The following is a 13,534-nucleotide window of genomic DNA, read 5'->3' on the forward strand; positions in this document are numbered from 1 at the left end:
AAGGCATTCTAGTGAAAATGAAGAGAATATATTAGTCCATTCTGTTGCTTATAACAAAATACCTGCAACTTGGTGATTTATAAGAAAATGAAATTTATTGCTTATAGTTTTGGAGGCTGGGAAGTCCAAAGTCCAGGGAACACATTTGGTGAGGGTCTTCTTTGGTGGTGGCTTTAGAGCAATGTGCAGGGGTCTCACATGGCAGAAAATAGAAGAGCAGGGAGAGACACTAACCTCTTCATTCACCCTCCTCTTTAAGCCCTCAAACCATGCCCGTGACCACCACTTTTAATCCATTCACTAGGCATGGCCTTCAGAATCTAATCACCTCTTCAAGGTTCCACCTTTCAATTACAATAATAGGATTTCCCATCCTCTTAAAAGTCTCAGTGGGGATAAAACTACTAATAGATAAAACATGGGGGACACAATCCACATCAAGTGTTTTCTGTTTAAAGGCATATATTGTTTAAAAAAAGGTTCTTATTAGATATGACAATAGTCAAGTTAATTGAGTCTGTGAGGCCAGCTGGGAACTAGATCTCATCCTCCACATTCACAGATTTTCCCATATGCCTTAAGGGTCCACATAATTTAGCCTTGCCTCATGACTAGGTAGATGACTAGGTTGACTATAAAAATTATCCAACTTGGGACACTTCATAATTATTCTAGGACACCGGATGTAATGCAAACAACTCCAGGCAAACTATAATGCACAATCACCCTGTGATGACTATCTTTTAATAAGGCCATTTTCCTAAACTATTATTTAGGATAGTCAAAACTAAATTTATGGTGCTGGATTTAAAGAATAACTGATATGTAGAGAAATTCAATTATGGACTGCTGGCATCTGTGTCAACAAGAAAAAACATACCAGTTTTCACAACTGAACTGTCTTTTTTTCAAAATAACCAGTATTGCTTTTAATTTTTATGCAAAGCTGCTTTATCTCATTGTGTACTTCTTGGTTTTCTTTATTAAATTCCTGCTCAATGGAATATCAAACACTTTTCCAATTGGAAATGAAAGGGCACTGCAGGCTACCCTGGGGTATTCTCTTTGATTTCTTCCCAGGCATAAAAGTTACAAATTAATTTAACTTCACACAGTTAGTTTCCTCTATCTGCATTCTCAATTTCAAGCTAACCTACTGTTCACCTGCTGGCTCCTTAGCCATCCCCTATCTAGTTCCAGTTTAGGAAATTCAGCAGTACAGTGCCATGTGTCTTTGAATACCAGTAGGTATTGCAATGTGTTTCAAGTGAAAAGTATCATGAAACCTCTTCTAACTTTGTGTTTAAAATATTTTTTTAGGGCCGGCCTGGTGGCGCACTGCGATAGTGCACCACTTGGGAAGTGCGGCGGCGCTCCCGCCGAGGGTTCGGATCCCACATACAGACCGGTTCCCGCTCACTGGCTGAGCGAGGCACGGGAGCAGCGCCGAGGGTTGCGATCCCGTTGCCGGTCCCGGTCCGGTACGGGGGCAACACTGAGGGTTGTGATCCGTTGCCGGACACGGAAAAAGACAAAATATATATATATATATTTTTTTATTGAAGAACCAGCCTAATCCAGACTGATTGCAAGAATCTGAATTTGTTGAATAAAAAAATTAAAAAATCCATCTGGCTGTAAGCCAAGGAGCTTTGAGCACAGAGAGAAAGGGAGTCATTTTTCAGGAGCTATCATTCATCATTCTATGATTCTATTATTTTATTTCCTCATTTACACTAGTCTGGTACTAAAAATGGCATTCCCTTTCTGTAAATATTCCTACATCTGTTCATATTTCCTCCTTCTTTCTCCATGTACACACACATATTGCTATTTGTAGTTAGAGTATGGAGGAAGAAAGGAGAGCATCTATTCTTATCACTGGCGTATGGCTATATCCCTTCTGTCTCACAGGCAAATTTTGAGTCTATCAGTTACATTTTGTAGCAGGTCTGAAGGAAATGATTTTTCTTTTTTAAAATGATTTTTTTTTTAAAAATTTGCAGCTGACAGTAGAATCACAGAAAACAAATGCTGTCATTATGATGTGTCAAAGTTAGTTTAGGGAATCTAAAAATCTTCATAATTCATGTATATTTGCATAAAACAGCATTTAAAACTTTCCAGAAAAGTAATGAGTTTCTAATTCCAGCTCTTGTTTTTGGAAATGAACCAAAGTTTTATAATTATTTTTATTTAGCCAATGTTGAATCAATAAAGGTAGGCCCATAACTAAGGTATGTCTTTTTTAATGCTGCAGAATAAGTTGATATCAAATAAGACCAGAGAGGAAAGCAAGCTCTATAGGTCTTTTCACTACTTTTTGTGACTTTCGCACTCAGGGTTTATAGGTTTGGCTTCCACATACCGTCAAGGAATGTTTCTTATTTGTCTCTGGTTGGAGATGATTGTCCGACTGTTCAGTCTACCCACCCAGGGATGCTAAATGTCATATTCCTAGTAAATGCAGAACTGACCATATGTTGCCCAACAGACTTTTGGGAAAAGACAGGCTTTCTCCTTTCTAAGAAATATTCATTCCTCTATGTAGAGGATAATCCCAAGTATTGTATATTGTTTTTGCTTTTGACCTTGTGGGAAATAGTAAACTTTCAGGAAGTGGGCACTAAGAGGAGATAATATAATCAATATCAAACATCATTCAAGGTCAAGAATGAAAATAGAGAAAACTAGTGGATTCGATGAGGGGAAGATCATTGGTGACATGGCAAGAAAAATGTGATAGGTCCCCCTGTAGTTTGGTTTTCAACTTGGAATCCTGGGCCTTGTGGATGTCCCTCAAAATAGCCCCGAGAGATGAAAAATTACTTTTTAACAAATTTAAAATCAAACAAATTGTCTATTAATGCACGGTAAATTCAGGCTTATAAGCATTAGACTTTGTTGCACCCAAATGGAATTTCATCACCTCCATATGAAACACTGGTTATTTCAGTTATCTCACGTTGGGCAAAAGGTCCGAACTCCCATAACTACTCCCAATATAACAGGATTGTCCATTAACTCCTGTGCTCTGCCCAGCCCTCTTTCCCAAAGAGGACAGACTAAAGTTATCATCTAGCAGGGAGGAGGTCCATAATGACATACAGAACTTTGTCAGATGTACACAATAGGAAGTATACTATCTTCATTTGAGGTGCTTTTTGTGACAATATAAACCAACTTAAAACTATTTTCTTAATTAATCTAAAATTAGGACAAAAATAAAATAGAGTAAAATTAGGACAATCCCATATTTTATGAGATTGATTTGTGACCGTAAATTATTGTGTTATAGCATGGCCTTGTGGTATTTAATGATTGGAGTTAGTCTAGCAACTTGAACTCTTAAACTTTGGGATTATAAAGACAGGGTTGGGGCTGAATGTGGAGTGAAATAAAAAAAAGATCCTTGGTAGAAGATAGATTCAAAAAGGCTGATCTAGTCCAAACTCTTCTCTTAACAGATAAGGAAACTAAGTACTTTAGAGGATTAAGTGAATTGCTAATGGGTAATGAAGATCAAATATAGAAGGCTTATTTATCCTCTGACTCCTATTTCTAGGCCATTGCCTCTCGCACTGTATCATACAACAAAATAAATGATGTTGATGGAAAGGTAAGGGTAAAATTCAGGTAGCAGTGAGTTACAAGACAGGAAATAGTCACAGGAGACTCTGGCTTCTCCTAGACATGAATAGAAAATGCAGAAACTAGACAGAACTGTGGATAAATAGCATAAAACATGTGTAATTAACTACAAGTACATAAAGATACTCAGGACTAAAATCAGGTAATTTATTACTAGAGAAATGATCTTGATATATGAATCAAATTACTTAAGACTAGCATCTCTAAAATACTGAAATAATTATAATAGCTAGTGAAAACTTAGAAATTTCAGGCATTGTACTTAGCCTGTCCGATTTAAACCTCACAACTACCCTATGAAATATATGGTATTATCCTCTGCATTTTGCAAGATAAATAAATTAAGATTAAAAAGATAAATAAATTTAGATTAAGTACCTTGCCCTAAACAGCACAACTAGTAAGTGGTAAGAGCGAGATTTGTATTTAATCAGTCTGGTGTCAGATCACATACTCTCAACCATTTATTTCAATAGTACATAGTTCAAATAGGGAATTTTAAATATTTATTAATGTGTCAATATTAACTCAATATGAACAGAATCCATGGAAATGAATTGTGATAGTCCATATGGAGACATTTTTATGCAATCTGGATTAAATCTGATATAAAATCTAGGAAACATGGACTTCACATGGTTTAAGCATAATATGATCATATATTTCATTCTTTCCTAAGTATATATGAGAGCTGTACAAGAAACCATTTTATCCATCTTACATCTATGAAGAGCTAAAAGTGCCCTTTCACAGCCTGGTATAAGAAATAGTTCTATTCAAAATTAGCCTAAACAAAGAAAGCAAACTGGAAAAGCTTTCAAGGCAGTGAAAAGCATTAAGAATGGTACAAAAAGATCAAGTAATACATTAATCCGATTTGCTCTTCACTTTCTTGTTTCTGTTTCTTTGTATGTATGTTTATGTTAGGATATCCATTGCTCAAAAACCAAAGACCTCCAACCATCAATAAAAATAGAATCAAGGCTAAATTCCTGGACACAAGATTCAAAGCTCTCCATATGGTGAGTTCAATTTCTCATTTCAGATTTGTCATCCACTGGGATCATTCTACAAACAGTTCTCACCTTATGATCTAGAAAAGTAATCATCTATAAAGACTTTGAAAATTGTCCACCTAGAGTTGATTTATTCCTTGTCTGTTTATTTGGAATCTAAATTTACCTGAAGTTACACTTCCCTGCCTTATGTTCCTTGTATGGCTACATGAATTAACTATGTGGCTTGAATGTAAATTTAAACAGCAAAGAATGTGTTTCCTTTATTATCCCCTACATTAGTCTGTAAAAGTTACTAAAAATAGCTTGTAATAATAATTAATTTTCAAATATAAGTAACATTTAGTCAAACTGAAAAGTTTTTGTTTGTTTGTTTGTTTGTTTTTAATTCTCACCCATTTATTATAAAGGATATTACAAAGGATGCTGATGAATAGCCAGATGGAAAAGATGCATAGGGCAAAGCATGTGGGAAGGGTTGCAGAGCTTCCATGTCCTCTTCAGGCAAGCCACCTTCTTCCAGGAACTTCCACATGCTTAGCTAAGCACAAGCTCATGTGAACTCTATCCTTTTGGGTTTTTATGGAGGCTTTATTACATAGGCATGATAGATTAAATCAATGACCATTGGTGATCAGCTTAACCTTTAGCCCATATCCTCTCCTTGGAGGTTGGTGGGTGGAGCTGAAGTCCCAACTCTCTAATCATGCTTTGGTCTTCCAGGTGACCAGCCCCCATCCTGAAGATAACAAGGGTCTCCCAGTCACCAGTTATCTCCTTAGCATGCAAAAGACTCTCTTATCACTCCAGAGATTCCAAAGAGTTTTAAAGACTCTCATCACTCCAGAGATTCCAAAGAGTTTTAGTATCTATTATGTCAGAAAATGGGGATGAAGACCAAACATATATGTAATTTTTTGTAATGAACTAAAAAGTTTAATGCATCATTGAGTGAGTAATAAATTCCTAGAGATAAACAAAAGTCTGAAACTACTTACTTTAAGAACAGAATTTTTCTCTTAAATAAGATGAAGTTTGGAATGGTTTTCATTAAAATTTATTTCAGTAAAAATAAATATTACAGAGAAAGATTATTCAAAATATATTTTAGTCCAATTTATTCCATTAGAAGCTAATGCCTCTATACTTGCCATAAGTTGCATCATTTTATGGATATAAGAGAGAACCACTTTTTATAAAATTCCAATTTCTGAAAGAAAAAAAAAAAAGCTAATTTCTCTAATTATACAGATATTTAGTTCAGATCTATACAGGGCCCAGAGTCATTTAATTGTACATAAATGAATGAACAATACATTGAATTACCAATTGATTAATTCAATTAGGCCATTAAAAAAACTGAAATAAGAACTCTAGTGTAGGGGCCAGTTATTTTAGTTAACCTAGTGCCCAAAGCAGACATAATTCTGCTGTTCAGTCTCCTGCTTGGCACTCACATTTGATGAGAAATGAAAAAATACACTGACAACCACAGCCGCTTCAGTCCATCATATACTCTCCATCACATGCAGTAAGACATTTACCATTATCTAAATTATTACTTAGTGTTTTGTTGTAGATATTTAAATTTTTTTACAACAGTTTACTACTAACTTACTGTTAAAAATGTGTAATTCCTCATAAGTGAAAATTCAATTGGTCTTAAAAGATTAATCAGAAATTTAAATTAGTTACCAATTTTCCTGTCTTTGAATGAAACAATAATTCTTTTAATCTTGAAAAGATAAAATGTTATGGGAAAATCTCTTTTTAAAATCTATTATATATCTTAAACACAATAACACCACTCTCCCACTCCAGATCTCAGTGAAAAGTGCCACTATCTAGCTTTGGTCTGAGCCTGGATTCCATCCCTGTTCTTCATAAGCCGCACCAGGTATGTTTCTGGTATATATCTCCAGAATCATTTCCGTTTCCGAATCCCTTCTGATACTGCCTTAGTAGCAGCTCTGGTCAGCTCTCCTCAGGATTAATGCAGTAGCATTTTACCTTATCTTTCTTCCCAGTTTAACTCCCTTACTTCCAGCTTGTCCCTCTCCACTGCTTCTATGAGCCAAACACAATAGGTGCTGTTCCCTGAGAAAGCTTCCATCTCTCTTTTTTCTATGCCTGGCTCGCGCTGCTCCTCTTTCCTGGTGCAGACTTTTCTTTGCCTAGCTATTACTTGTTCTTCAAGATTGGCATAATAGTATTTCTCTTAAGCAGGGCAATAGTACTCTTTGCTTTCTTCTTTCACAGCCTACTTGCTTTATATATTTTGCCTTCCTGGACTTTAAGCTGTTTTAAGGCATAGTCTTCCAACATTTCATTCCAGCAACCAGCAAGATTGCAGGTATATAAGATTCATTCAAACGTTTGTTGAATAAAGTATGTATTTAATGAATGAACTGAAACTGGCTGCTGAAAGCACTTTAAAACTATTATTTAGTTATTAAAATCTGAATTTAATTGATCTTATTTACTTGGTGATAATAGGTACCTGATGTATAATAGGGGTAACTTGAAACATGTTTCACATAGACTTGAATAAGTACGTTAAATTAAGTGTTATTCAAAACTAGGTAACTCTCTGTAAATACATACATACAAATTCAAAAACTCTCTTTATGAACTATGGTAAAAACAGTGTTGGGCAAAGTTACAAAACTTCAAATTAACATTTATTTTTCAAACTAAATCAAGAATTAAATAACTTCATCAGTCAGCTTGGTACTTTATTGGCAGTGGAATAATATATGTATATGTGTGTGTGTGTGTGTGTGCATATACATATATATATATATATATTTTTTTTTAAGAGTGTTAACCATTCTGGTACCACCTTCAGTGTTCCAAAATCATGTTAATAATATGATCGATTTCTATTTAAATTGACTCTATCCTCCCTAATTAAAAAAGAGTTAGAGAATGGGTAATATATGTATGTAATTTATTAGTGCCTCAAACTAGTACTTACAGAAAGTAAAAATTGATTCAGAAAGGATTAGCATGACTTTAAAAATGAGAGAACTATAAGTGGCAACTAAGAGAAGCTGGGATTGACCATTCATTCATTCATTCATTTATTTATTCACTTGTTCTATCACTCAATCTTGTATTAACTGTGGATCTGTGTATTTGACCTCTATACCAACTTGCAAACTTGAGGATAAATGGGTCAAGCACATGCGCCATCAGCAGGTCATTTATGTGGTCAACAGCACACAAGAAAGGCTTAATCATGTATGACAACACTTTGTGTGTGTGAGTGTGTGTGTATTACCCAGATCATAATTCTTTTGTAAATTTATATTTGAATTCATAGGACTTAGATAAAAATTCTCATTACATGTAATGTTTAAAAAAATTACAGTTTTCATTTAGGAAAGAAATACTCACACACCTCCAAAGTATACCAACATGTTCCCAATTTTAGCCAAATTAACAAAATGAAATTTGACTTTAAAAAAATCTCCATGGATTACAATGCAGTGTTTTACAAAGTGAATGAATAAAGGTAACTGGTGATTTGGTGCTTATGTCTCTGCATCTTTCAAAACATTTCATTTCAAATTTATATTTGATTAATCCAACTTGATTTCTTAATATCAGTGGAAAATAGACCTCTCTGTCATATTAAGTTAATCAAACAAATTCTTGCCAATTTTCTATGTGGTTTACCTTGGCTTGCCATCTGATGATATGTGAATATAAATATTTAAAATTTTTGTGTAGGTAATGGATGCCTAAATAAATGCATGTAAGTGTTGGAAATACATGTTGTATTTGCAACTCTCCCTGTCTGGTGGACGGAATGAAATAATGTTGTTGTTGATTATTGACACATTTAACTTGGTATCCCTGTGACTAATGGAGGAAAGAATATACAGAAGAGTTAGAGAGAGGTTTTAGAGATGCTCTTAGTAAAGCACCTGGAATTTTTCAATCACATTGCCAGTTTGCTTTTAGAATGACTTAGAAATGTTACCTTCTGTATAGCTGAAGTACTTGTGATAACCACACACAGTTAAGAGTGCAGTCAGAGCCAGTACCCATGTTTCAATAAACAGCGGTCCTAATTACCTAAGTATGTGCCTTTTTGTGGTTCTCACAAGTAAGTCTAAGTAAGCCTTACGAGGAAGACCAAATGAGAAAGTAGATATTGCATAGATATATAATAGCAGCAGAGAAGGTATCTTAGAGATCAGCCAATCCAACTTCTGGTTATTCAGGACAGGAAAATGAAGCCAGAGTCAGTCTTAACAATTAGCCAAAGAGAAAGGATAATAAGAGATGAAGGGAAACAACTTTCCTTGTCATAATATTAATCACACTTTATTGTAATAACTGTATGTCTGTGTTCACCCAGAGCTCTAATCGGCCAGGTTCTGTGACAGTCTTAGTCACTGTCCTATCCCTAGTACTTAGCACAGTGCTTCTCAGCAATGAGGATGAGAAAGGATGAGTAAAGGATTGTTCAATATGAATTCAGGGGAGGTTCTTAATCTTGCTAATCCTGACCTTCATCCTTTGAAAATGGGGATAATAACAACTACCTCTTAGACTGTTATCAGAGGAAAGTGAAAAAATGCATAAGAAATGCTTAGCAATGGGCCTTGCACAAAGAAGCACCCACTAAACGTTAATGGTACGAGTGAATAAATGGCTGATTGAAGGAGGCCAAATTCAAGGAGAGATGCCTGTTTCTCCAAAAACTTAAATAACAAGACATGGAAAACTAAGAATAGTTTTTGGCATACACTCGTCTGATGACTAATCAAGAACAGAAGAAATAATATAAAACAAAGACCAAATGAATAATACAGAACTTACAATGATTACAAAATATTTGTTAAAAGAAAAATGGTTGTTTGAACTATTCTGGAGAATATCGTTCTGTAGAGAATAAAGAACATCACCAATACCTGATAAAATTCTGACTTCTGCTTCATTTCCTGTTCTTGAGCTGGCTGGATTCCGAGCTGAGCATCGATAAATTCCAATGTCCCCAGGTTGAAGTCTGCTGATCTGCAATGCTCCAGAGGGCAAGACCACTACCCGGGAGTCTCCCGGGGTTGGAGTCAGGTCTTGTTGGTTCTTCTGCCAGTGTATTGTTGGCATGGGCTCCCCAATGACTTCACACTTGAGTAGCACTGTGTCTCCCATGAAGGCTGTGACAGATTCTGTCTGGGAAAGGAACCTCAGTGGTCCTAGGGATAAAACAAGAAAGGAAGGGATAGATCTTTTAGATGAGGCACAATAATCACAAATAAAGATAATCACCCTTTGTATTCTTTATAGAAAACTATATTTCACAAGGTATTTTTTCAGTCTCATCTCTTTGTTCTTCACACTTTACCACTCTGTCTGGCACTTCAGTAGGTTCTGCGGCTAGAAAAAATTGCTTGAAGACATTGCTATTCATCTCTAGAAGCTTACTGCTTTGTTATTGGTTAATAAAACAGCCTTGCAAAATAAACAGAGCAGTAAAATCAGCCTAATTTTATAGATGAGGAAATTGTGGGTCAGAGAAGTGAAATTCCAACACAAGTTCACATGATTATAATTTGACAGTCTTGCAAATGGGACCTGGTTCTTCTGACTCCTGGTCCTATGCCCTTCCTCTTTCACAACTTTGGACAAAGGACTATGAAGTCATAGAGATTTATGTAGCACTGGTTATATGGAATAACCCAAAGCAGTTTCAAGAAAGACAGGTGATATTAGCCACTAATTATAGAAACAGAGAATAATCTTTTATGGGTTGACTGCTTAAGGTAAATTTCATCAGTATTTTCTTGGTGCGCTGTGGAGTAGCGGAAAAATCCTGAAGTTGGAAATAGAATAGCCTATGTTTCTAGCCTGGTTGGGCCACTATTATGTAGGAGTCCTTTGGTAACCTGTTTCATTTCTTTGGGCTATAAAATGGGATAATAGCTAACTCACACAACCACTATAAGGTTCATAGAGAATAACATGTGAAAATGATGCATTCACATGAATGATTAAGTAAATGAAGAGTAAAAAGAAGAGAAATAAACTGCCCATGACTGAGTACAAGGATGGTGAGCGAGAAGCTTTCTCTACCATGATGTCACACGTAAGAGGGGTGGAAGCTATCTTAATCCTGCCCTCTTGAACTGCCTTTCATGAACAAGTGGATATTTGTGATCCTAATCTTCTGACTATGAAAACCTTTTGTTTTTTGTTTGTTTGTTTAATGATTACAGACAAGCATATTTCTATGAATTATGTCATTATTAATAGATCATTGGCAATTTTATCTTCTAGAGCTATCAACCAAATAATTTTAATGTCTTGATTCATATTCTTTTCATCACAGTTATATTCTGATATTTTGATTTTCATTTTAATCGTAAATGAATTGTTTTCATTGTCTGTGCATTTCACAATGAAATTTTATTCACTCATCAGTTTGGAGTTCATGTCAAATTTTAGGAATCATATTTCATGTTACTATAACTTTTATTTTATAGATTTATTTTATATAAGTCAAAATTTCTCAGGTCTATGTTTAAATTTTGTCAAGAAGTTTTGATTTTCTATCAATATTTAGTCAATAACAAACTCTACTGTGTTCGGTGTTAACTATTATTAGTTTCAATTTGAGTCTATTAATTCTCACAAACCTCATTTTCCATACAATCAAATAAAAATCTTGCTGAGGCCAAAAGGGCAAGGCAAAATTGCCTGAGTCAAACATCATAACTCAATATGAGAGACAATGAAAAATACTGTAAGGAAGTCTACTTCCGTAGGTGAAAGTGCAATTTCATGCCCTTTTTTGGAATTAGAGCCTTTGAACCACAGAATAACTGAATCCGTGAAACAGGAAATTACACCAGTATCACATGTGTAATAAGTACTAGCTGCTGAAGGCATACCACTTATTATAGCTACACCCCTATAAACAGACCTGCAATCCTGCAGATGTAATATTAAGTTTGTTCTCTCTAGTAATGATTAATTTTAAACCATACAGATACCTTAATATTGATTGACTAATTCATCAATTGAAATGTATTCCACACATATAGATACTAAAATTATTCATGTGATTACTAAGCAAAGCCTCTGGAATCTGGATCCATGGGGCAACCTGGATCAACACTACAGTTGTATCTACAGTGGGCACCAGCCACCTGCCTAGTTCTGTTCTCTTTAACTGTGCTAGACCTACCACTGGGTGAAGAACAAAAGGAATCAGTTAATTGGTGCCCTGGCTCATTGTCCAATGTCTAGGCTGTTTGAAGTGTATAGTTCTGAATCAGAAGAAGTACATTGATCTAGTACTGATTGGCTTGGGTAAGTATTTAAAGCATGTATTGGAACAGAGAATGGTCTGTATATATAACAAAAGTGAAACTGCGAAGAGTAGTGGTATATGTTGTTAGGTTTTGGTAGTCCAAAAGGTTTCAACAAAATTTCTGACCTTTTCATTTAATAGTTTTCTTCTTGGTCTTCATTCCTAATATTTTATTNGAGAGACAATGAAAAATACTGTAAGGAAGTCTACTTCCGTAGGTGAAAGTGCAATTTCATGTGCTTTTTAGGAATTAGAGCCTTTGAACCACAGAATAACTGAATCCGTGAAACAGGAAATTACACCAGTATCACATGTGTAATAAGTACTAGCTGCTGAAGGCATACCACTTATTATAGCTACACCCCTATAAACAGACCTGCAATCCTGCAGATGTAATATTAAGTTTGTTCTCTCTAGTAATGATTAATTTTAAACCATACAGATACCTTAATATTGATCGACTAATTCATCAATTGAAATGTATTACACACATATAGATACTAAAATTATTCATGTGATTACTAAGCAAAGCCTCTGGAATCTGGATCCATGGGGCAATCTGGATCAACACTACAGTTGTATCTACAGTGGGCACCAGCCACCTGCCTAGTTCTGTTCTCTTTAACTGTGCTAGACCTACCACTGGGTGAAGAAAAAAAGGAATCAGTTAATTGGTGCCCTGGCTCATTGCTCAAAGTCCAATGTCTAGGCTGTTTGAAGTGTATAGTTCTGAATCAGAAGAAGTACATTGATCTAGTACTGATTGGCTTGGGTAAGTATTTAAAGCATGTATTGGAACAGAGAATGGTCTGTATATACAACAAAAGTGAAACTGCGAAGAGTAGTGGTATATGTTGTTAGGTTTTGGTAGTCCAAAAGGTTTCAAAAAAATTTCTGACCTTTTCATTTAATAGTTTTCTTCTTGGTCTTCATTCCTAATATTTTATTNTTAGCACTTACATCTCATGGTGGTAAAACAAACCAGCAACAGTCTTAAAAGAAGAAGTTGTAGGCTATCAACTTAGGATTATATTTTCAAAGCATGCATATGAGCATCTAGTAATGAACATTAAACTCACTGAAACTCATAAGAATAAAATACAGTATTTTCAGAACAGTCATTTAATGTCCTAATGCAATACAAATGATTCCCTCACTTCATTCATAGAGAACAGGTATAATTTTAACTAGATTCTCATAAAAAATAATTACCTACTCAACAAGAGCCTGCACGTGGAAAAAACCTGGTTTAGACTCATTAAATCACATCTGATCCATTGTAGTCATAGCAGAAATGGTTTTTCTGTCTCTCCTCTTTTCTCACTTAAATTCATTCCAAATATAGTCAAAAGATCAATGTTCCTAAATCACCAAAGTTTTGGCTTCACTCAGGAAACTCCGAGAGTCCCAAATTTTTCTGGAATTGTCTTACGCCCCAAATACTGGGCAAAGAGTTTTTGTCTAAGATATAACCAAGTAGGGGGGCGGGGAAGAAGATATAACAACTATACTTTCATGAAGTTACTACAACAAGCAAACG

The 13,534-nt window shown here is 35.2% G+C and overlaps 1 protein-coding gene across 1 annotated transcript in view; it reads right to left on the reverse strand.

Moving 5' to 3' along the window:
- The window catches only part of LOC103604687 (netrin receptor DCC-like), a gene marked incomplete at its 3' end in the record, with an annotated part of 22,634 nt that extends 12,762 nt beyond the window's left edge, over positions 1 to 9,872 (reverse strand). The window contains exon 1 of the mRNA XM_008589261.1: positions 9,593 to 9,872. Coding sequence (XP_008587483.1) covers positions 9,593 to 9,833 — 241 coding nt within the window. The remainder of the gene's footprint in view (positions 1 to 9,592) is intronic.
- Between the last annotated feature and the right edge of the window lie 3,662 nt (positions 9,873 to 13,534).

Source organism: Galeopterus variegatus, unplaced genomic scaffold (assembly GCF_000696425.1).
Source record: "Galeopterus variegatus unplaced genomic scaffold, G_variegatus-3.0.2 Scaffold5332, whole genome shotgun sequence".
Lineage (NCBI taxonomy): Eukaryota > Metazoa > Chordata > Mammalia > Dermoptera > Cynocephalidae > Galeopterus > Galeopterus variegatus.